General features: G+C 45.4%; 2 protein-coding genes across 5 annotated transcripts in view; one reads left to right on the plus strand and one right to left on the minus strand.

The window, feature by feature from the left end:
• The window catches only part of ankrd13b (ankyrin repeat domain 13B), a 38586-nt gene extending 31174 nt beyond the window's left edge, over positions 1 to 7412 (plus strand). Inside the window, exons 14-16 of one of the 2 annotated variants that reach the window (XM_041940401.1) lie at positions 399 to 562; positions 3402 to 3478; positions 5167 to 7412. In XM_041940401.1, coding sequence (XP_041796335.1) covers positions 399 to 562; positions 3402 to 3478; positions 5167 to 5368 — 443 coding nt within the window. In that variant the 3' untranslated portion in view covers positions 5369 to 7412. Of the gene's footprint in view, positions 1 to 398; positions 563 to 3401; positions 3479 to 5166 lie in introns of those variants that run through there. The other variant, XR_006006981.1, reaches the window with a different exon arrangement.
• A 1298-nt stretch (positions 7413 to 8710) lies between these two features.
• The window catches only part of ssh2a (slingshot protein phosphatase 2a), a 29541-nt gene continuing 14915 nt past the window's right edge, over positions 8711 to 23336 (minus strand). For all 3 annotated transcript variants that reach the window (XM_041940267.1, XM_041940265.1, XM_041940266.1), the window contains 13 exons: positions 19650 to 19762; positions 18980 to 19044; positions 18418 to 18539; positions 18035 to 18100; positions 17800 to 17865; positions 16929 to 17123; positions 14098 to 14191; positions 13727 to 13855; positions 13382 to 13428; positions 13048 to 13194; positions 12756 to 12956; positions 11721 to 12663; positions 8711 to 10968 (listed from right to left, as the gene is read on the minus strand). In XM_041940267.1, coding sequence (XP_041796201.1) covers positions 9283 to 10968; positions 11721 to 12663; positions 12756 to 12956; positions 13048 to 13194; positions 13382 to 13428; positions 13727 to 13855; positions 14098 to 14191; positions 16929 to 17123; positions 17800 to 17865; positions 18035 to 18100; positions 18418 to 18539; positions 18980 to 19044; positions 19650 to 19762 — 3874 coding nt within the window. In that variant the 3' untranslated portion in view covers positions 8711 to 9282. The remainder of the gene's footprint in view (positions 10969 to 11720; positions 12664 to 12755; positions 12957 to 13047; positions 13195 to 13381; positions 13429 to 13726; positions 13856 to 14097; positions 14192 to 16928; positions 17124 to 17799; positions 17866 to 18034; positions 18101 to 18417; positions 18540 to 18979; positions 19045 to 19649; positions 19763 to 23336) is intronic.

Raw genomic sequence — 23336 nt, forward strand, 5'->3', positions numbered from 1 at the left:
TTGTTTTGCATTGCCTGTGAGATTATGTCTTACTTTCATCATCCTATCACTTGATCAGAACCCCAACAGGCACGTTTAAATCTGCAGCCATGCGGAGGAGAGATGTAATTTATTGTGTGACCACTCAGAAGGAACCTCTCTGGGAATCCTTGATATTATCGTGCAGAAATGCTCTCCAGTCTGTTATAGTCCTGTGAAAATACACACAGTTGAGTAATATTTGGGGAAAATTACCTGATGCAACATGTTTTTATATGGATTTCCCTTCTTGTCACTCAGAAATCACTGTTCTGTTCCTCCTTTCCTGTTCTTCTCCTTTAGTCAAGTACAATCTCCTGCACTGTTAGATAACTTTTCTCCCCATCTCTTGCCCTTTACCTTTCCCCTGTGTGCTGCAGTGTCATGTCGAGCCGGAGAGATTCCCCCATGTGTGTTTGAGGCCCCGTCTGGATACACCATGCTGGGAGGCAAACAGAGAGACAGCATGAGGGAGGAGGAGGAGGACCTGCTGCAGTTCGCCATACAGCAGAGTCTGCTGGAGGCCGGATCTGAATATGATCAGGTGGACTCCTTGACTCCTGTCAGACATCTTTAAACAAGATCTTGTTTAATTGACTGTTTGTTCAGCCCCATGGTTACTTGCTGCTACGCCTGTCAAGCTGTCCATCCTTACATGGCACATATACAGTTTCATTTCCATTTATTTCACTGTCTGAAAGGACAACTGTTGCTGAAACCTCAATCAGCTATAACGAGCTGGCTAATTGAGCTAACATTAGCTTCACAAGTTTGTGAACATTCTCTGGCTGACTTTTGAACATTTGAGCAAAACGAGAACCTGTAAAAGGGTCACTGGAAGACATGTAAATAACACAAAACCTGCATTGCTCTTGTTTTGCAATGTTGAACTAGTTATCCCGCATTACTATAAGCTTCATAAGACTCATAACCCTGTTTGGCTGTTTGGCATACCAGTTCATATGGTAGAAAGTGTATTTCACTTTTAACATTCAAAGCTTTTAGGATGAGATATAAACAGGGTGTTTGGCAAATGTAACACTGCTTAGCATAAACTTCCCCAAATCAGATGAAGAGCAGGAACAAGTCTCTCTGCTGCAGCATCCAGGACCAGCTTCCACAAACTGGGAAAATATACAAATATACTTTTTTTTTTAGTCAACCTGTAATCCCAGAAACTCATGCAGATAGCTAATGACATGCTCCTTGGCTTTGGTTGATGCTCAGTTACTGCTGCACTGCTGCAGGTGATTCTGACATGCTAATGTTTGCAGCTTTCATCAGAGCAGACAAACACGTTGAACAGTTGAATCCATTCTCCATTCCCTTCTCAAGAGTCACAAAGCCGTGCGTCAACTGAGGTGCCCCGTGTTCGCCCTATGAAATACCCAGAACAAATTACAGCGGTAAATTCAGCAATAAGTCAGCCAAGACCAGACAAATAGACACTGAAGTAGGAAAAAAAGCGACCAGTTTCGAAATAAAAACAATCAATACTGAAGTAAAATCGATAAGTAGAATAAATTGCTTGTAATGTGTGGAGCCCAGACCCAGCACTGCCTCAGGATAGGTGCTGTTTTGAAATCCCAGAGATCCAGGTCCTGATAGTCCTTGGCCTTCTTCCAGAGGTACAGAGAGAGAAGTATAAATAGGCTGGGTCAGAAAGGTCAGAGAACATCCTCGGAGTTTTCTTAGCTTGGATACGGGAGGAGAATGTGGAGGAGACGGAGGCAGGGCTGCAGCTGAGGATTTGTGCTGGAGTTTGTACAATCATCCTCAGCAGCCCGCCGTCCTGAGCTGCTGTTCGGACATTGATGCAGAGGGTGGTGGCACTTTTCATTACAGCTCTAATTCGGAAGCAGGACAGGTCATATTTTACAGCATTAACTACAGTACAAATCGAGCTTACGTTACATTCTTAAACATACCATAAAGCTGGATTTTCCTCTCACCTGTTCACAGTTTCCTTTAATTTTGCTATAGTGTGAAACCTAACTTGCAGCGTCATGAAATGTTATTCAAGGTTGAATCCTGGGAGATGTACTTTTTCTGTCCTTATTGTGTGGCAATGCAGACAGGGACTTCTTAGAAAACTATGTCACACAGAATTGCATTCACTGTGGCTGTGGGCAGTGTGCACGTCCAGCACCAGTTTGATGCAGAGCAAAAGCAGCATGCAAAGGCAAGGGAGAGATCGTCTGCACAGTAAATATTTCAAGCTCACCGAAATTTAATGACGCCACATTTCAAGCTACAAAGGTCTTCATCAGTCAGTCGTGGGGAGTTTACAATATTCAATGTGCAGTAAGGTGCATTTTATTAAAGGGATATGCTGCTTTCTTGCATTAAAGGGGTTGCCATGTGGACTCTCTTGGATGTCAGAGTTGCTGCTATCGCTCGAACACACCAAAATATTTATTTTCAGAATGGACATAAGATTTACTGTCATGTGACCTATCTCATCTGAACATCAAGTCTGTCTTACCTGATTTCCATAGTTGCTGAAATGGAACGAGGGACTGGATAGAAGGCTGGAACAGGGCCAGATTAACCTGCAAGGTGGCCTCAGGGCAGAAATGAGCCATGGGCCCCAGTTGAACCCCCCAGATACCCAACCTATTTTTCCCAGTGACCCAGAAACCAACCAATATTTCTGCACTGAAATACTTCCCTGCCCCCTGTTTGCTGTACTGTGTATCAGTTAGTTTGTGATTATCAAGGAATTTATGTAGGAATAAGAAAGCAGGGCCTCAGGATTGCAGGAGGCCTCTTAGGATCCTCAGCATCCCTAATAATCCAGTTTTTAATGCTGCTCTATTAGTGCACATGACCAATTCCCATTACAAATTTGTAATTAATCAAATTACCACAAAGAATTTGCCACACAGACAACAGGGAAATAGGCAGCAGGCAGTTGGCTGCTTTGCCTGGTAGCCCTGCTTTGAATAAAGAATAGCTGCAAAAGCCGCTATAATAAGCTTATAAAGTCCAGAATGCACTGGATGCTGTTTAAAGGTGCTGTATGAATGTCATTTTTCAGTACAAATGGTATGATGTGCATTAATAGTCTAGTGGTACATTGTGAATCCTTGTTTTTACCACGAGCTTATCAATATTAATAGCGATATCAGTAGTAGTATTAATATCGGGCGTGTGTACTAAAAAAGCAGGGCCAGAATCAATCTAGTTAATTCATAATTCATAATTAAGCCCGACCTGTGCTGTGAGTGAGAGGTACTTCAGCATACATTAACAGGAAAAAGCCTGCAGGGAGGATGCTGTTGTTTTACAGGCACCGCCATCTGTTTATCTGTGATGCCTCTCACCACCCACTTCCTGTGCGGGCTTTCTGACTTCCTGTGTGGGCCCCTCTTTGTGTCCAGGTGACCATCTGGGAGGCGCTGACCAATAGCAAGCCGGGAACACACCCCCTGTCCTGTGACCCGAGCCGTCTGGAGAGGTCAGGCGCTCAGTCTCTTTTTCTATTCGGCTATTTTCATCCCTTTGTGTGCACCTCCCGCTCTGCTCTGTAAATGACTTCACTCATAATCAGATAATCAGATGTTAAAAAATTGAATGGGACTTTTATCTTCAAAAGAGCTGGAAACCTCAAAAAACCATAAATCTAGATGATTGTCAGGACAAAGGCCATATTTCCTGCCCTTCCTTCACCTGTATTGTCTCCAACTTCCTCTCACTTCTGCTATGTATTGTTATCCTTCAGTGTCTTCCACTCTTCTATTGTGTTTTTTCCATCCTGCAGATCTTTCCCTCCATCCCTGACTCACATCCTGTATTCCTGTCCTCCCCTACTTATCCATCCTGCTATTCTCCTCTCATCTCCTGTCTACTGTGCACTACTCAGTGTGTGTGTGTGCGGGGACTGCTTTCACAGTCGACAGTACTGCTGTTGACTTTAGCCACTTATCTTTCGACAGTGTTTTCTCTCTGTGTCTTCTCTGTTTGTAGATGAGTGGATTGATACACAGACGGATGGAACTGTCTGTCTTTCCCTCTTTGACACCGTCTCTCTGCTGCAGTGTTTACTTAAACCAGTGTCACAATGTTAGAGGGAGCTGCCTGTTGAAAACATTGCTTTAGTCCATAAAAACACTAAACCTAAAAGTTTTTTGTGGTGTCCTTTCAGTAATGTAACGGACAAAAAGGCAAATATTAGCACCACTGACTGTGAACTGAGCATGAGGTTAAACACCTCATCACCTGCAATAGATTATTCTTCTCCTGTCATAGAGAGTCCTATTTTATATCACTATTTTGAACATTTTTTGATGAAGTTCAAGCTATTCTTACCCGGCCTCTTTGTGCCGAGACTGAAAATGAACTTAAGAAAAAACACAAAATGAAACCAGAGTAGAAACGATGGTAGCATTCTGTAATAAGGCTCTTTATTATGGCTGTATAAGCTGCTAATGATAGCTGCCAGGCTGTGAAAAGCAACCACTTGCTTCGTCTCTTTACTCAGCTAAACATCTAAATGTTGGTATTCATACTTCAATTTTTAATATTTAGATTTTTATCGACTTTTGAGCTGTGGACAACAGCTTGTAGCATAAACGAAGCTTTGAACAAGTTGTTATCATAAGGTCTTTTAGACATGAACATTCTTGCATTGAGTTAAAGTGTTCCTCTTTTCGTTTCATGTAAATGATCCACTTTTACATACTTCTGTCTAAACTATTTCCCATAACTCCTCAAAGATAAGTCATTTTTTTCATGACATTTCCGAAACAATAGCAGGCTCTTTCACCTTTACAGCAATTTCTTGATAAAGCTTTTTTTGCTGTGTGCAAGCAAAAATGTAAAGCATGAATCTGTCTCTTTCATTTATAGTTACCATGATGTCTTTAATGGCTGCGTTTAATAAAGCACGAGTCAAGTTGGAGAATAAACATCAGCAAAAACAGATTTTTTGCAACCTGGCAACACAAAAGTTTTTTTTAATGACGTATTAGTGATGTTTAAGCGTTAGTGAATGATTTATTCACCATTAATTCTATAAAACCTTTATGAAAGGGACCACATTTGAAAAGTGTCCAATAGAAATGTCCAAACAACTTTAACCTTACCCTCCAGGCACTAACATACTGTTCGTTCTCCGTCTTCTTCCCTCAATATTCCTGACCGCAGGACCCCCCAGCACAAGCCCCGCCCCCCCTCCAGCCTCTGCTCCACCCCCTCCAAGAAGAAGCCCACCACCTGCAGCTACAACGAGCAGCTGCGCATCGCCATGGAGATCTCAGCTCGGGAGCAGGAAGAGGCGGAGCTTCGGCGGCGACAGGAGGAGGAGGAGCTGCAGCGCATCATCCAGCTGTCACTCATGGAGAAATGAGAGCTGAGTGGCCCCGCAGGGGTCTGAAGGGAGGGGTCTGGACCAAGGGCGCATGGGAGAAAAGGGCAGCACAGGCGACTTTAAAACTTAAAGCACACTCTGTAAGTGGGCGGAAATAAACGCCAGATTTGTCTTAGCGGTTTCATACGATCAAATCGCCTCCCCCTTCCTCTCCCGTGGCCTTAGCCAGGCCTTTCCCATGAAGCCATACGGTGATGCGGCTGTCCGGCCTCAGACAGCCAGAGAGGGACGTCAGTCTCCTCTTTCTGGTGCCACACGGTACTTTCTTGACCAGTGCCAGTTTACAACCAACAATACATCTAATACAACAAGTTTAGTGGAATGCCTCCTTGGATGAGTGACTTCTGTCTGTTTGCAGGTACGTGTGTGTTGTGTGTGTGTGTGTGTGTGTGTGTGTGTGTGTGTGTGCGTGCGTGTTCAAAAACCAGCTCTCCACACAGGGGTCAACAGATCACCTTCTGTCCTGAAGACGTAGTGTGTTAGGCCAACTCTCTGCTCCAGCACTAACACACACGCTCACTGAGTCCTTTTGCCACCGAGTCGTGTGGCTTTCAGTCTTAACTGTGATTAAAAAAAATCAACAAAAAAACAACAACAAAAAAAGCTCGTGTGAAAGGAGCAGTGATTAGCCAGGACCAGCAGTGTGGAGAATACCGTAACCTTCTCGGTCAAGTTGAGTTGAATGTCGACAAACCATCTGACTTCCTCAGTTTTTAATGAAAACAGTTTAAAAAAAAACAAAAAAAAAAAACGGACTGGTACATTTAATTTGATTTGCACAAAATCCAGACGTACTGTACTTAGCTTGTGGGTGGATCACGTATATGACTGTTAATGGATGTAGATGAGGAGTTCGAGCACAAACTGAACTCAGGCCAGTTGTAGTCTTAGCCTGACTGTGGGAGCACAGATGTATTGAGATATGATTAAGACTTGGTGTTCTAGCTAACCTGTATGTGACTGTGAAGGAGTTGGTGGCAGGCCTGTGTGTAATACAAGCTATAAAAGGACATGATCGTGGTTTGTAAGTGGATTGTGGAACCGAAATGTTACTGAAAGAGATTTTCTGTATATTTGCATCTTCTCACCTTACATGAGCGGATGATTTATGTATTTCTGTGTAGTCACGGTACAGTATGTGTACAATATTTCAGCATGGTCTGCACCCCTGTGAGGTTCATTTTGTCCACCTTGAGTCTAACCAGGAGACCTGCAATATCGGAGCACGCTCTCTGAGGGAAGATGTACCCTGCAAGAATCACTGTAGAGGCTTTTGACAGCAATTTTAGGGTTTATTGCACCCCGGCAGCAAGTTGGTTGCACAACACAGCGTGCTGAAAACAAAAGCAAATCTAATCCATCGCCCCACAAAACGGCAAATGTGGAGCATTCAGTTCTTGGATTGGAAAGATTGTTCAAATCCTGGCTCTCATAATTCTAAGAAACTTTATATTGCAGGGCTCAAGCCAAACACACAAACATGTTTTGTTGCAAGAGGCAAGGATGGACGGGGGGACTGCTTGTATTCTATTTCTTTTTTCCTTTATTATTATTTCTTTGAAAGAAATGTAAAACTTTCACACTCCAATATCAGCACAAACCGAGGAGCGCCACCTCTGTCTCCTCTCCAATTCATAGTTAAGCTTGCCTGGTTGATAAGAAAAAAATACTCATTTTTTTACTTTTTAAAAAATGTTGCAGAAAAGAGACGCAGCAAGATGTTTCCATGGTGTATGCTGGGAAGTGAGTTCAGATGATGATTCAAATAAAGAAGCATCTTTCGGAGCAGCAATGCAGGAGTGGGTTATTTTTTGGTCTATTTTTGAATCGCAGCTTTCACGTGCTTCCATTCCCTTGACCCCACGCTGAGTTTTACCTGCAGCTCTCCACTGTACGTTCGTCCTGCGGTCCTCTCGAGTGAAGGACGGTGACAAAAGCAATTAATTCCTCACAAGATAGGGAGAGCTGCAGCGTAAGTCGGCGCCACAGAGAGCTGATCTGTTTTTAGCAGCTTCCACCTCCATCATCCTCCCTGTGACATGGATTCCCAGCGCCTCAGCCTGATCCAAGGGGGGTTTTGCTTATAGTTATTTTAGGCTTGACAGGGAGGAGAGGGACAGCTTAGAGACTCTAAACCCTCTAAGAAATACCAGCAATCTGCTCTCTGTGCTGTGGTGGGTTGGAGAGAACAGGAATAATGAAATAATTTTCCAACTTCTCCACTGCCCTGAGTCAGCCCGGCATTTATGAATAACATCAGGATGGTGTGAGCGCTGGGCTGCAGGCGTGCATGTGTGAAGTGAATTTGTAAAGAGCCACAGACACAAAACAAGGTGTGTGTCTGTCAGAGAGAGACGGGGGAGCTGAGAGCATCAGTATGCAAAGAGGAAGGATGCCAATCTCAGCCGTGGCACCCAGGGAGACAAACACTCGCTGTAACCCTCTCTTCTGCTCCACTGATTTTATTCCTCACTATTTCCCTGTTCATGACAGTTCAATTTGGAACACGCGCTGTACAAAAAAGCCCCCCTTTAACCCATCTGCTCTGTCTACTGAAGTGGATTTAATTGGTGAAATCATCAAGGGATCTCAGCTTTGCTCTTGATTCACTTAGACCAGCAGACTTTGGTATTTTTAAACTCACACACAGGAAATGAGAAAATTGGAAATACTTATGTGTTTGATGTCTTTTTATGGCCTCAATTATTAGAATTGTTTTTAATCTGGTCAAGTCTTTTAATGTCACTCTTTCCAAGTCAGTGCTGCTATCTGATCTCCCTGTGTGTGTGTGTGTGTGTCTCAGCAGGGGCCCTGGTGGCCTACATCTCAGTGTTTAATTAACCACATGAAACTGTAGGTAAAATGTCAGCCTGAAATAAGCTGCACGGATCACTGATGGAGATTGTTTCCCCCGAGGAGACGGGACTGACTTGTTCAAAGGATCAGAGGCTTTAGTTAAAAATGACATGTAGGATGTACATCTGTCCATAACAAGGTTATGAGCTTGATTTTCACCCATTAAAATGTCAAAATTAAGGGTTTGGTTTGTTATTCGAGCTTAGTTGATTGTTAACTTTCAAGAATGTAACTGCTGAGTAAACACATTTTATCTTCTTTCCCACCTTCAGTAGTGACCAAGGACATAAGTTTAAAACTGTAGTTCTCTGCCCGGCCAACAGGTGGCAGTAAAGTCAATAATACGTTTGGTAAAATTTCAGCAGCTGTAGCTCACGGTCATGTCATTTCTCCTCCTCAAATGTGTGTGTGTGTGAGATGAAGAATAACAAAACATAATTTAAAAAAGTACAGAGTCACTGCAGTCAAAACAAACTCACCATATTTATTTACTGCCGAAGCACTGAATAAAAAAAACAAAAAAACAAGATATCAGCTTTGTCCTGGTTTAATAAAAATCTGAATAAAGACGAGTCTGTCCAGTTTGAACACAAAAACACGCATACACAGACAAGTCTACTGAGATCAGTGCAAAACAATCCTCCCCGGGGTAAGAAACCGATTTCAAATAAAAGAAAAATAATCTAAATAGTAAAGTGCATGTTTGGAGAAAAAGCCTCTCTCGTAGTTTTAGAAACTCTGAACAGGCAACGAGGGTCAAACACTGAAAACAAACGCTTCTTAAAAAAAGTCTTAGTTTGGACATTCAGATTTCATTACTGTACATACAAACCTGCACTCCAGTTGAAACAACACATCCAGTGGTTTTCATGCAAACGTATGTCACCATATCGTCATTCGATTCTTACACGCTATACATACATCAGAGGTTACACAAGGTCTACAGTTTACTTGCTACACATTCATACACATCATGCAGGCTCTCACACACATCTGCGCAGCTCCAGTCGTGTCCGTTCCAGTCCATTGTACTGAGGTTACATGGTATTGTATAGCACAGTGACAGCTCGCTGCTTTTTCTCAGCAGACGCTTTGCGAGAACGTCTCGATGAGTGTCCCCTCCCCTGCTGACGCGCTGTAGCGGCTACGCCGCTCCCGCCGCCATCCGGTTCCTCCCTCTCACCTGTGCCATCTCTTGGACAGCGATGAGAGGTAGAGGATAAGCAGAGGGACGGTGACGAGGACGACTCGTCCGGACCCCTGACGCGGTGGGACAAGCCCGTCTTTTCGACACAAGTGTTTCGAGCCAACACTTTCTGCTTCTTCCAGGCGTCGTCAGGGTGACACAGGGACGTGGAGAAAGAGTCCTGGGAGTGTGATGATGTCGTCCTGGTGTGCGGCCTCAGGTCCAAGTCACTGAGGTCATTGGCTGACAGCTCCAGACAGTCCAGTTTAGCCAAGGAGGCCGATCTCTTCATGAGAGACGGGGGGGTGAGGCCCGCCTGGCGGATACGAGCCTCGAGCTCCATGGCTCGGTGCCACCCTGCCGATTCCAGGAAACTCTTCCCCTCTTGTCTCTCTCGGAGCCGCTGCCCTACTTCCAGGCTTGGAGGGGTCTGTTCAGAACTTGCCCTCTTACATGGTCCTGGCTCTGTGTCCATAACGTCTCTCAGGCCCTGAGGCTGCCCCAGGTCCTGGTCTTGGCTGTCCGTCGTCTCCAGGCTGACACCCTCATGGAGGAAAGCCTGCAGCTCTCGAAGAGTCTGCTGAATCCTCTCCAGCTCCTGGCTGCCACGAGCCAGCCTGCTCTGGGCGTCACAGTCAGGGCCACAGCCCCCTCGCCCTCCCGGGGAACTGGACCCCAGCCTCTCATCCGTGTCTGACTCCTGTACTGTCACCCCATCTAGAGTCATTTGGTTTGAACAGGCCTGGGGCAGGGTCTGACGCTGCTGGTTTTGGCTGTGGACCTGGTTTTGTCTTTGGCCCTGGGCTGAGGTATCTAGAGATGATTTCTCTGACTGATTGGTAGAGGCCAGTGATGATGTCAGCATATGGCTATCAGTGGTAGGTATAGCACCAGAGACTTGGCTGATATTTGAGTCAGGGGAGCATGAAGGGTCTGGGAGGTTGTCTGTGCCTGAGGAGTCGAGTCTTTGAAGCTCTGTTTGTGACCCTGTGTGCTTCTCTGTGTCTTTGGACTTAGCAGATACAGCCGTGATCTCGCCCTGAGTGATCCTTTGTTCTGTAGAGTTCTGAGGGAAGCGAAGGGGAGGATGTTCAGAGCCCAGGGGACCCGGGGACAGTCGGACAGGGGGGTGTTCAGCACTGGGGGAATGCAGCGGAGATCGCTGAGACGCTGCCATCTCCATTTCCTGCCTCAGCTTCTGCTCCAGCTGCTTGGTGGCTCGCCGCACCGAGCCTGCGGGCCAATCGCACGGCAGCATGGAGGGTGACTGCGGGTGTGAAGGCGGGGTTGAGGTGCCGTGCGCGACTTCAGAAGTCTCTGCCTCCACCTGATGTTCTGGTCGGGTGAGCTGAGGGCTGTGGGAGGTTTGGGGGAGCGACGAAGAGGAGGAGGAGGGAGTAGGAAAGCAGGAGGCAGGGTGGGATATGGCTTCAATCTCGGTGACGATATGGCGGACTGATACTCCGTTGTCAGGGTGAGGGTGATGAGTGCGGTCAGGGATGGCTTTGTCAACGCTGTCTTCAGACAGTGGAGACACCTGAGAGACACAAAGAGACAGAGAGAAACATGGAGATTATATTTATCATAGCCTTGTGTTGCTTCTGTGTTGTTGAGGCACTGACAGTCTTCCCTTTATGATAAGTAATGATTCAGAGAAATAACTGTACAACTTTTGAAACCTGGATAATGTGCAGAAGAAAACTAGAAGAGACAAATGAGTGACAAATGCACCTCCCTTATCATGACTATTCTCTCATCTTCCAGCAGGTGTCACTCTGGTTAATACAGATTTAGTGCTGAGTCTCTGTTGCTGGCTCAGTTCATTTTAGACAAATTCAATTCCAGTCCTTTAACTCAAGATCTGCTATGCTTACCATACAGACCAGCTATCTGCAGCTCGTACTAGTGTGTTGGTAGAACTGTCTGTATGAAATGGTTCTAAACAAATCAGTCAATCACAACCAGCAGTAAAAATTACACAGTGATTGACACACTGGATGACTGATGGAAGGGAGGACACTATTTGTAGCAACTTAGTTTGATGATGCTAAAATAATACCACACTGCAAAAGGCAACGTGTCCCTCAAAATGATGCCGCTGTGACAGCTGTGCGAGCAGACTGGGGCAACTTTTACATGGAAGTCTGTAATATGCAAACAGATGCTGTCCAGCACCCCCACAGATGCAGGAAGAGCTCAACAAAAAAGTTCTGCAGCTTTCTGCATGAAGCAAGTTACACTAGCAAGAATAAACTGCTGAACGGCAGGTGAAGCCGAATGATCGCGTACCTGACTCGCCCCACTTCCCTGCTCCTCCTCGTCCTTCGGCTCAGCTTCTCCGCCTTCCTCGGGTGACGGGGGCGTCTTCTGTTGCGCCTGCTCGGAAAGCGTCCGGGATCTGCCGTCTTGTGCCAGGCCCAGAAACTTTTCCCTGGCGCTGAAGAAGTTGATGCTGTCCGAGCTGTGGTCGGACGACCCGTCGGCATCGCCGCGGCTGTCCAAGGCGATGCCTATCTGTAGCTCGCTGGGGTTGTTGTTGTCATCGCTGGGAGGGAGGGGAAGAACCAGGGGGAGGAGAGTGAGGCTGGCGGGGCTGAGGGGGCTGTGTTTGTCACTCGTTGAATCTGATAATGATTGGTCTATTATGTCCGAGTCAGCGGATCCCAGAGTGAGGGGAGAGACGTCCTCTGAGCTGCTTCTCTCGGGCAAACTGAGGGACAGTTCCACTGGTTTGTGTTTGGGCACTGAAATGGACAGGTGCGTTAGAGGACCCCGGTGAGCGCGCTGGAGTTCAGGAGTCGGAGGCAAGATGTGGAGTGACGGCGGAGGGTGGGGCAGAGCAACAGGCACAGTGACAGCCACGCTCGCTGAATTGTCCAGTCTTTCCTCTGGGACTAAAGTGGCTGCTCGGGGTCTGGGGAGGGGAAGCAGGAAGGGGTCTCCACAATCTGATCCGACCTCCTCCTGACCTGGTGAGTCACACACGCCGTTGGAGTCCGAGTGTGAGTCAGAGGTGTGTGTGGTGTTTGATTTGGCAGAGTCTTCGGGTTCTGCGCCGAGCGCTTGCAGCACGGCCACTCCCAGGAAGTGATGTAATGAGGGGGAGGAAGTGTTGTTGTTGTGTGAGTCGGAGCGGCCCAGGGAGTGAGAGGGGGTTGTACACATTGAGTCTGGGCGATCTGATAGGTCACTATCAGAGTGTGAGCGCCATAGCTTATTATGCCTTTGTTTGCTGTGGAAGAAAAGAAAAACGTCATCTTATTGTAACCAAAGTACTTTGTAAAGAGCGTGCAGACTGTACAGATGCTTCAACATGACCCCCACCTGGCCAGCAGAATTCCCTGATACTCCTCCAGCTGTTTCATGAAGGAAGGGTTTGGTTTGGTGACGGCTCGTCTCTCTTTAACATAGTCGAAGGCCGTGTCCAGGTCCCAGCCGTACTCCTTCATGGCGTAGGCGATCACTGTGGAGGCGGAGCGACTCACGCCCATCTTACAGTGAACCAGACACTTAGCACCGGCTTTCCTTAGGGAGACACAGGAGAGAGAAATCGTGTTGGGTCACAAGAGTGAGAGCCCAGTCAGAACTTAACAAGCTCGTGTGGGTTTAAGCCTACTTGGCTTTGGTGATGAACTTGTAGGTTTCGTTCCAGTACTCCAGCAGGTTGGTGGCCTCTTCATCGTAAACTCTGATGTTGTGGTACTCAAACATCCCCGGAAAGAAGTTGTCAATCTCCCTGGTCACGTTCAGGATGTAGCGCACTCTACATGAGAGAATGGAAAACGCAGGTTGACTTGTTGACCTCTTGATGTCAGTCAATTCATCAATTCATATTTCAATGCAAGTTATTCAGATGAGCATCGTCTCTCCATTTGTTAAAAATCAGGCCGTGTTACAGTGAGTGTGCCTTCGGGTAAGTGTGGTTTGTAAGTTACCGACTGATCTCTTACCCGCTGTTCTGCAGCTCCTCCAGGTTTGAGGCATTCCACTCAGAGCCCTGGAAACACCACAGGCCCAGTCAACATCAAGGTGTACACAAACAAATTCAGCACATAAGAACAACTGAGAATGAGGCAGAGCTTAGCAAAACAAATGAGAAGGCACATTTTGAGCAACGTCAGTGATTTTACTCAACCTCATCTGTATGTTACTAAATTGACTGAGCATTGAACCTAAATATTAACCAGTAGTGAGTGTAGATCTCCTAATATTATACTTCAAGTAGCAGGATTTGACAAACCAGAGCATTGTGTTGCCTAAACCAAACTCAATGGCTGAGACCACATGGTTCTTACCAGATAGACGTGTTCAAAGATTTCAGTGGGGCTGTCCATCTGTCCAAGGATGACGATCATCTCGTTGTCTATGAACTCCTTAAACTCCCTCAGGTTACACACCATCTGCATCTCCAGCTCTGTTCGGATCTGAGAAGGGACGACAACAATTCAGGGAAGCACCACGACTGTTGATGCTTCTTACTCCTGATTCAAAGCTACATGTGTGCCAGAAAAGGACCCGGATTACTGGGATTAAAATGACTTTTCTCTGTTCCAGAATTCAAATTCAAATCTAAGGTGGCACAATGGTGAAAACAAAGACACTGTTAAAGCCTGCATACGCCAAAACCAGCTGTAAATTTCACCCAAGTCATCCATGAGCCTCTCACCTCCTTACAGGTGACGTTCTCCAGGTCTTTCTGCATCATGATCTCTCTGAGGCGCATCTTGATCAGCCTTTCTGTGCGCTCTCTCTCTGTGGGCCTGTACACACACACACACGCGCACACACACACACAAACACACCTTTAACATATTTTCTTTAAGGCGGAAAAAAGCAGTTTTGGACACAAAGAACCACCTTCACACTCCCAGTAACGACACTTTCCGTCTGTTCATTGATTCATTTTCACGTTAGTCTCAATGAGATTACTTGTTCCACGAGAGAATCGCCACTTTGTCTGATTCTCAGAAACTGGAGAGGGAACAGAAAAGCTGAGAGCGTGGCCCAACGGCGATCCACAACAAAGTCCCCTTGTGGAGTATGCCTGTTGTTGTGCCTGGCTGTGTTTCTGACCACTCTGCTGTGGGACGCATTTAGCCTTTGGACGTCACACTGATGATACCAACAAGTGGCCTAATTACCTCTCCGGAGAGAAGAGCTCGGTTAGTCTCCGTGCTTCTCCTCCTTAGGTTGTGTAACTTTCTCTTGTTTCGCTTCTTATTGAATTGGCACACAGCTGTGTGGGTCAGCAGTTACAAAGAGGGGCTGTGTGATGGCCTCAGGTGTGTAACCGCGGACTGAAAAGCATCAATCTGTGTTGGAGATTTGTTTACCGCAATGCTGAGTGTCTTACTGACCCCCAGAGAATGAGTCCATAGGGTTAAGAGAACCTGCTCACTCCTGCCAACAAATACGGATTAGTTACCGACATCCAGCAGCAGTTTAACCTCACAACAAGCCTTGACTTGCCCTCAGACAGCCTGAGGGAGGGACGGCTGGTCAGGGAAACAGCGAGAAAAATAAAGAATAAAAGAGCGCACGTGTCGAATTTATGACGACACACTGATTGCTAATGAGTAACTGAAGAATGGAAATTCAATGTCACTTCCTTGAATCGCTGATAGAGGAGCAGCCCCCGGGAATTCACATCAATCAAACAAGCACTAAAAACACGGCAACATCAAACCACTGCCTGCCATCTCGACTTTTCATTCAATGATTACACAGGGAAATAACCTACCATGGAAACAAACACTGGCAGGATGTGTAGCTTTGGCAGTCACACCGTGCGGGAGGACAAACAGGGACTTTATGTGTTTGGATGTGTTTACTACTGCAGCCCATAAAGTGTGGGTGGCAATCTTAATGATAATACACTGGAGTGCAAACACACCTCCTCCAAAGAGCGAGCGAGAGTCAAGTATCTCTGTTTACGGGCAGACTGTAAATACAGGTGTTTCTTGATTGTCAATTCTCAAGTTTTCTCTTTCTGTCACCCCTTCTCTCATCTTTCCATCCAGGGGCATCAGGTGCACCCAGCAGCAGAATATCTTCTTTAATCCCCCCCAAACATCCACATCCTCTACCCCCTTCTGTCTGTGCCTGCCACCTGCTTCTGTCCGTCCCTGTCGGTCTACCTATTTGTCTGTCTACATTCCATTTTTCCAAATGTAAATCAAGCTGGCTGAAGCCTCAGCTATTTTGGACACTGGAGTGAAGTGTGTGTGTTAAAGAGACAGAGAGAGAGAGAGAGAGAGAGAGAGAGAGAGAGAGAGAGAGAGAGAGGGAGGGAGAGAGAGAGAGAGAGAGAGAGAAAGAGGTGCTCCAAATAGGTAGCGAGGCACATGACTAAGCAGCAGAGAGGGGAATTTCCCTGGTATTAGTAAAGACATAAATCCAGCAACCAGAGTCATTCCCTGTACTTTCTATACTCCCATGTGAATCTGTTGACAACTCTGCATCATAAAGATAAAGATTCAACTGGGTGTGTGTGTGTGTGTGTGTGTGTGTGATAATATGTCTCTATTTGCACACACTCAGCATTTCCTCTCACGCCTGCATGTTGTGCTTTTGTTTTTGTTTGTGGCCGTCTGTGCTGCTTCTTGCTACCCAGAGAGGTCACAGACAGCGTGTAACCCCAGCTGCTCTGAGGACTGATAGCCTTCAACATTCTGCTGTAGGAATGTAGCCACAGGGTCAGCACGTGAGGAGACGTTAGGCAACGATGTTGGGAAGATGCCACTGAGCCCATCTTACTTCTGACCTTGCATAAACACAGCTACCGTGAAACGCATTTGGCTTTCTCTGAATCTTGGATACAAGTATGTGTATTTGTACGAGAGAAGTCTGACCTGTTGTGAATGTCTGGGTATACGTGTGTTTGTCCACATGTGTGCGTGCATGTTTCTCCTGCGCCCTCAACCTTTCACATATCGCTGGGATGCATATGCACGTGTCGCCACCGCTGTCAAGTAAACTTCACGACGCTTCGGAGGCTCTCTGTTCATTATAGCCACAGCTCTTTTCATCTCAGTTTCACAGCTGTCGACAACTCAGAACACTTCTTGTTTTTGATGTACATGTGTCTAAAGTATTTCCACCTTTTACCGTGCATGGTCCAAAATTCAGGGGGTTTAGTAAAGTCTGTGCCTTGGCTATATCACGTACGTACTGATCTATCAAATACTATACATGGACTTTTCTTTTTCTTTCTTACTTATTATTTTAGATTATGAATAATACATTATTTGGCTATTGTATCATATCCCTGTGTATTATAGTATTTCTTGTGTGTACTGTCATTTGTCAGTTTTCACAATAGTGATTTCACTTGTTTTATTTTCTACAACATATCAATGGGGGACTGGATACAAAATGAAAACTTGTGTAGATGACTCCCTGTCTGGGAAATATTCCATCATCAGTGTGAACTGTGGATTTACGTAATGTGTGTGTGTGTGTGTCTTCATGCGGTCATCCCTCTCCTCCTCTACTCACAGGTCTGTGAAGAGAACGGGCGAATTGGCACGGTGCGACTCGACGTCCTGCATGGCGTTCCACTCGTTGATACAGAACTGGTTGGATGAGATCCTGCTCTGGTAGTAGCTGACCCAGGTCAGGAACAGGCTGCCTGGGTAGTAGTTATGGCAGCGAGCCACCTCGCACGCTTTGTGGAGCGACTGAAGGGCTGACCTGAGGCAGGCAGCGAGAGGGAAGAGGATTCACACTTGAGAGGCTGTCTGTGAAATTCGGACTGAATATAACTGTGTTCTTCAAACAACTGGCTGACAGTAAAATGATTTAAATCAGGAGAGGCTGCTACAATGGGCAAGGAAGAATAAAGAGGTAAGAAGAGGGGGCAATTATTAGAGATGAAAAGATGGAAAACTGAAAGATAAGCGAGGAGTGAATAATAACACATTTGAGAAATATAACTAGGGAGGTGGATTAAATAATTAGAGGGAGAAACAAGGTGAGAGGAGAAGAACGGAAAGATTATGGTAATGAAGAGACATAATGCAAAGATATAATTGCAAATAAATGAAGGTATTCACGGGAGAGCGAGGTCAGACGAAGAGCAGAGAGACAAAGGGACAAGAAAATGAGGAAATGAGCACAACAAGTACGGAAATGAAGAGGCAGCAGTGCCATGTGAGACAGGGAAAGATAAAGAAGAGACTGGAAGGCAGAGAGATAATGAGGAAAAAAGGGAAGAGGACAGGGAAGATAAGAACAGTGAAAAAGATAAAAGGCTGGAGGTCAAAGTCAAAGGGGGAGTACAATGGATACAGACTTTTTTAGTCTGCAACCTTAACGGTAATGCAAACATAGCTGTCATTTGTTTAAGAAAAAAAAAAGGGTTGCTCACCACATGGCCTGGACAGAAACAGGCTTGAAAACATGAACCCTGCTCACCGTCGACACACTAAAACCACTGTGACAACAGAGAGAGAGAGATAATAGTTAGTAATAGTTTACCGCCATCTCATAACACCAATGCAAAATGGCTAAATAATAGCAACATGTAATCAAGTCATCAGTGGAGTCAGTCAGTTTCCCCAGGGAGCAGCGAGAGGAAGCAGGAGGTAGGTGTGGTGTCTTACCCGTCTCCATCCAAGTGGATCAAAGCATCACTCCACAGAGGTAGAACCAGACCCACCGTACAGCAGCTGGGAGGAAGAGCGATGCGTTAAACAGCAGCACAACAAAACAAGACGTACTGGTTTGACATGATGTGTCGAGGACAACGTTAAAAATCAAAACAGCAGAGGAAGTAACACACGAGCATGTTTACTTCATCGTCACTTAAACATTTTAGCTTCTGGCTACATCATTCAATCATCTGATTTCTTTCTCATTATGATATAAATATACATATATATATATATAATCTGCATAAATAAATCTAAACTAGTTGTTGTCACAGCTGTGTTTAATGAGTGTTGATGCCACCCTACAAGACAGAGTAGTGAACTGTGGCACTGACCTATCAGAGGAGACGAAGTCCATGCCAAGCACGATGCTCTCCTCCGTGTCCTGTCTGCCATTGGTGGAGACCACCACCATGTAGCGGGTTACCTGAGGGTAGGCGCTCTCCAGACGCACGGCCTGCAAGAAAAGATCGAGAAGACACATGAAAGGGGGAAAGGGAGAAACCACCCAGGGCCAGTTTTCTGACTGCTTCAAAACATAGATAAATATATTATCAATGTATTCACACTTGTGTGAGTTGTATTGTGGGACTTGCAGGATCAAGTTTTTTGAGCTTGCTCCTTACTAGGAACTCATTTTGAACTTTTGACCATTTGAATCAGTCTCTCAAAAGTCCCCTAACTTCATAGATGTGTTATGTGAAAGCCAGTAACAATAGAGGAGCCTTGTTGGTGTAGACAGAAGAAGTAAGACCGAGAAGTTTCTGTTCTTTATGTTTGCTAACAAAGAACTGAAACCAGGCCCTCAGTTTGGAGAATAATCACGTCACCCTGCCCCTGACCTGCTGGTGTCTGTGTGTGTGTGTGTGTGTGTGTGTGTGTGTGTGTGCTACTGACCAATCGGATGGTGTCCTCTGGCCGCAGCACAGTGAACATGGTCTGAAGGTGTTTCTGGAGGTCACCTGGAATGAAAGGATTTCATTATCCTCATTTAGTTATTTCAGTTTTTTTTTTGGACAACATTCGCATTTGCAGCATTTAAAGGTCGACATAACACATAACAGATAATGTGAGTTTCTAGTGCATTCACACTGGAGTCTCTTTCAGTAAGCCTAAATTCAACCTCATCTCTGAATACATCTGAGGACAAAAGTCTGTTATTTCTGAAAGTTTCTTATGCTTTTTATAGTAATTGTCCCATTTCACATCACTAACTATAAAGGCTGTCTTCATCCTTGAAGAGCAGCAGATTATACTTTGCTCCAATTTTCAAACTTGGAGATATTTTTAGTGTGGATTCTTTGACAGAATATCATCAAACAAGCTGCATGCAGCGGTGAACTGAGTGCACTAAATTTATTTTCCTTGTTGTGAAACAGCTTCGGTGAACTTAGCACCAGCTGTTACTGATGATGCTGTAGAGGAATGTCCATTTAAAAACATGCTGTGCTATTTAATCTCAAGCTCTTATTCTATGGAGTTCATTTCTCGGGCTGGGAGTCAAACAGAGCGGAGGAAAGCACTGGGAGAAGCTGCAGCTGTCATTCGTGTGTGTACAAGTCTTCACCTGTGTGCTTGTTCCTGCGCTGGCTGATACGAGGTGTAGAGTTAGGCGTGGGGCTATTTCCCCTGGGAAGGAACAGGGCTGCACCTTTCACGGTGAGGAAACTCTCACTGATACTGGAAGGGAAGAGAAGAGAAAAAGACACATGAATAGAAGCCTCATATTCTGCCAAAGTATCTAATCGCATTTGGCCTTTTGTGCAACTTGTGCAATTCTAAAAATGTACTTCATGTGTTATCACTTTCTTGAATATGCTGACCCCAGCTTCCAATAATAACACCAAGATGGGGACAAGGAACAGACGAGTGTTGTCATGGGCTCATGTCAGTGTCACAATGCTCCATTCAGCCGGCCTCTGGTCTGCGGGCTCCCCAAATCACAGCTGACCGACCAATGCGAGTAAAACAAGATCCAAGCCGTGATGTGAACTCAGAACACAATGTTCTCTGCTCCTCCACACAGCTGGATTGCAAACACATACAGACTTACTCACACTAACAGCTGCCAATAGGGAGGGATGTGGGGACTGGGAGGAGACTGGGGTCCGAGAGGGAAGACGGAGCCTAGTCCCCTCCTCCACAATGTTTGAGCAGAGATAAGAGCTGGCCAGCACACAGCGCTATGCACCAAAGCAGGTCGTATCAAACAGGGTTCTGTTCCTCTCTGGAACACTTAATCTTATTAACTGTGACTGAGGTCAATACATTGAGGAGGAGGGCACATAATAAACTGAGGTCAGTGTTTCAACTGGATACCAAACAGTGAGTGTGTGACCACCTCTGGTGTGCTTGTATGAGTGAAGGGCTTGGTTTTTGTTTAGAGTCTCACACTGGCACACCAGCCTAAGACACATATGACACCATTTTGCCATTATTGACACCACAAGTGAAGCTGTCACGAACTTAGCCCATCCAGGAACAGGAACATGTGTGGCCACGATCTTGGCAGTGAGCCAAACGTGGGTCTTAAAGTTAACCAGAATCCACGAGGAACCCCTTTTTGCTACTTTTATAGCATTTCAATGGCATTTTTAATTATCTGCTGGCTTGCATATGCCCAGCTGTAGCTCTTTTTGTTTTTCCACATTCAGTATTTTCCACAGAACATTAGCCAAAGCAAGTTACTGTGATTTTTAAAGGAGGTCAAACAGTAAATATCAGTGAAAGTCTAAGTGCACTGCAGTTTGTCCATCATAAAATGGAACAAATACTGCAGATATCAGTGTAATAAGAGGAAAGACTGATCCAGAGAGTTAGCTGATCTGTTCTGCTAAACAGAGAATAAGACTGGTTTCATAGCCTCTGGGGCCAGAAGCTTAGACAAGAAACTGACAGCTACACACAGAAACAGTGAAGATCACTGGGTTCAATCAAAGGGAGGTGATGACATCAAGACCACATACATGTTTGAAATTGTGCAAACAGCTGGCTGATATGCTTATTTTGATTCTTAACCACTAAGTTGGATTGTCTGTCTCACCCTCAGCAGCACGCTGCAAGCCTACACTCGATGAACCCGTTTTCTACAGGTCATCAGGTTATACAGTTCTTCAGGTTCACACTCGGGGCAAAAAAGGGCTGGTGCTGTCTGCCATTTCAGCTTCCTGTCATCCCCTTTCCCTCTGTAACTTCATCTCTCCATCCTTCCAGCCATCCAACTGCCCTTCCTGAGTTCTGCTGAGACCATGGATGTACAGGATCAAGAGACACAGACAGAGGGGGAGAGTGAGCAAAAACAAAACCGCAGCCTTCCCATAACCCACACACCCTTGACCCAGCTGTTTCCTCTCACTCTCCCCTCTGCTGCTTCCCTTTTCTGCATTCTTCACAACTAGCCTACATTTCTCTCCTCAATTCCTGCTGCATCATGTCCCACTGTGCTTACACACAGGCTCACATACTGTACTTGGCAATGACCATGTATAGCAGTGCTACTGTACAATGTCATCTGAAATATAACGCTCATACTGGAAGGCCATGCACGTGCATGCATGCAAATGTGCACTACTACGCCTGCACATAGACACAGAGAGAAAGTAGAATGTAAGCCTGACGGTTGGAGAGGTGGGGGGCTGTGAACGCCTCTCAACTACAGTTTCTAAAAATACAGTAGTCCTTTAAAAGTCTCAGCTATTGATAGACTGCATTCAGAGCACAGACGACTTACTGTACATAGAAGTTTCTCTTTGACCAGCCAGTGATAGCCTACTGCAGAGACATACAGAAATAAGGCTACGCACTGTAAAGACAAACCATACCCTAACCCACAGACACACATCACCACCCACTGAGTCCCCACTAGAGCTGCACCGATTTAGTGATTAGTTGGTGTTGTTGGCTGAATAAAACAAAGAATATGAATCTCCTTTGGGAAATTCCATCAGTTTTCAATATTTTTTTGGCATTTCATAAACAAAATGATCAATCAATTAATCAAGGAAATAATGGCCAGATTAATCAATAATGAAAAATAATTATTATTTGCCAGCCTATTTCACACACAAGCAACATATTTATACTGACAGTGAACCTATCGTGCAAATCTCTGCATCAATGTGACCTTTTCAGGATGATAGCATTCTTAAATTATGTAATATGGCTGCATGTAGACTAAATTTATTTAAACTGAGAAATCTGTAATTCTTAATGCACCATCAGAGATTGATAACAATACTAGCCAGTCTGTTGGAATGTACTCAGATGAATGACATTATATATATGTTGAGCGCAATGCTCTAACAAGAAATGTTGGAAAAGATTGTCGAGACGACTGGAAAGGTGTCTTTTCAATCAGACTAGCTGATTTAAGGGCAAAAATATACAATAGAAGGATAAAGAAAGTGGGGAAATGGAAAGAGGGCAACGAGTTAAACTAAATCTGACTTCACAAAGTATGTAAATAAGGTGGTGGCAGTGAAGGATGATAAAGAGATAAAGAAAGACGACCCAGTCAGTGTGTGGCAGAGAGAGGGTGGGTCATCTTTTGGCATTCAGCCATTCCGGGCTTTGGGCAGAAGTGCAGCGGTAGGTACTTGTTAGGGCAACAGTCACAGACACAATCATAACTATGTAAGGACCACTCCACATAGTGGGTAGATAACTGGGTGACCCGCTCCCCCTCCTGCCGTGCCCATATTAGTCACTCTCAAGAGGAGAGTGGGATAAATATAGGGCCTGGCTGTATGCAGGGCAGGCCCCACTAAGGCCTTGTGAGTTTGCACCAGAGACAGATACAGCCCATGGGAAAGACAGGGAGTTAGCTGGTGTGTTTGTGAGTGTCGACATGTCCACAGGTGCACGCTAGGCTCTGCTGCTCGGAGGCATGGCTGTGGAAAATGTGTCACAAGCAGAAGACAGTGTCAGGCGGACAAGAAAAGAGAATAGCCAAGTTCATGAATGTCATAAAGGCGAGGCCCATAACACCTAACCGCAACATCCTGGATTCGAGTCCACCCAGGGACCTCTGTCACATGACCTCTCTCTGCTGAACAGTCTATGACAGTTGATCATTGCTGTGTTTGTGACAGCCCACCACAAAACCAGCACTGCCATATATTCATTTTCTATATCTTTTTTAATTAAAATGGTTAAAATCTTATTTCATTGTTGTGTATTGCTTCACTCAGACCGCAGTTATCTAAGAGCACTTCATATATTTTGCTATTTATTTGTCACAAAGTACCTGGCAATT

The sequence above is a fragment of the Chelmon rostratus genome, chromosome 7, assembly GCF_017976325.1.
Source record: "Chelmon rostratus isolate fCheRos1 chromosome 7, fCheRos1.pri, whole genome shotgun sequence".
NCBI classification, from domain to species: Eukaryota; Metazoa; Chordata; class Actinopteri; order Chaetodontiformes; family Chaetodontidae; genus Chelmon; species Chelmon rostratus.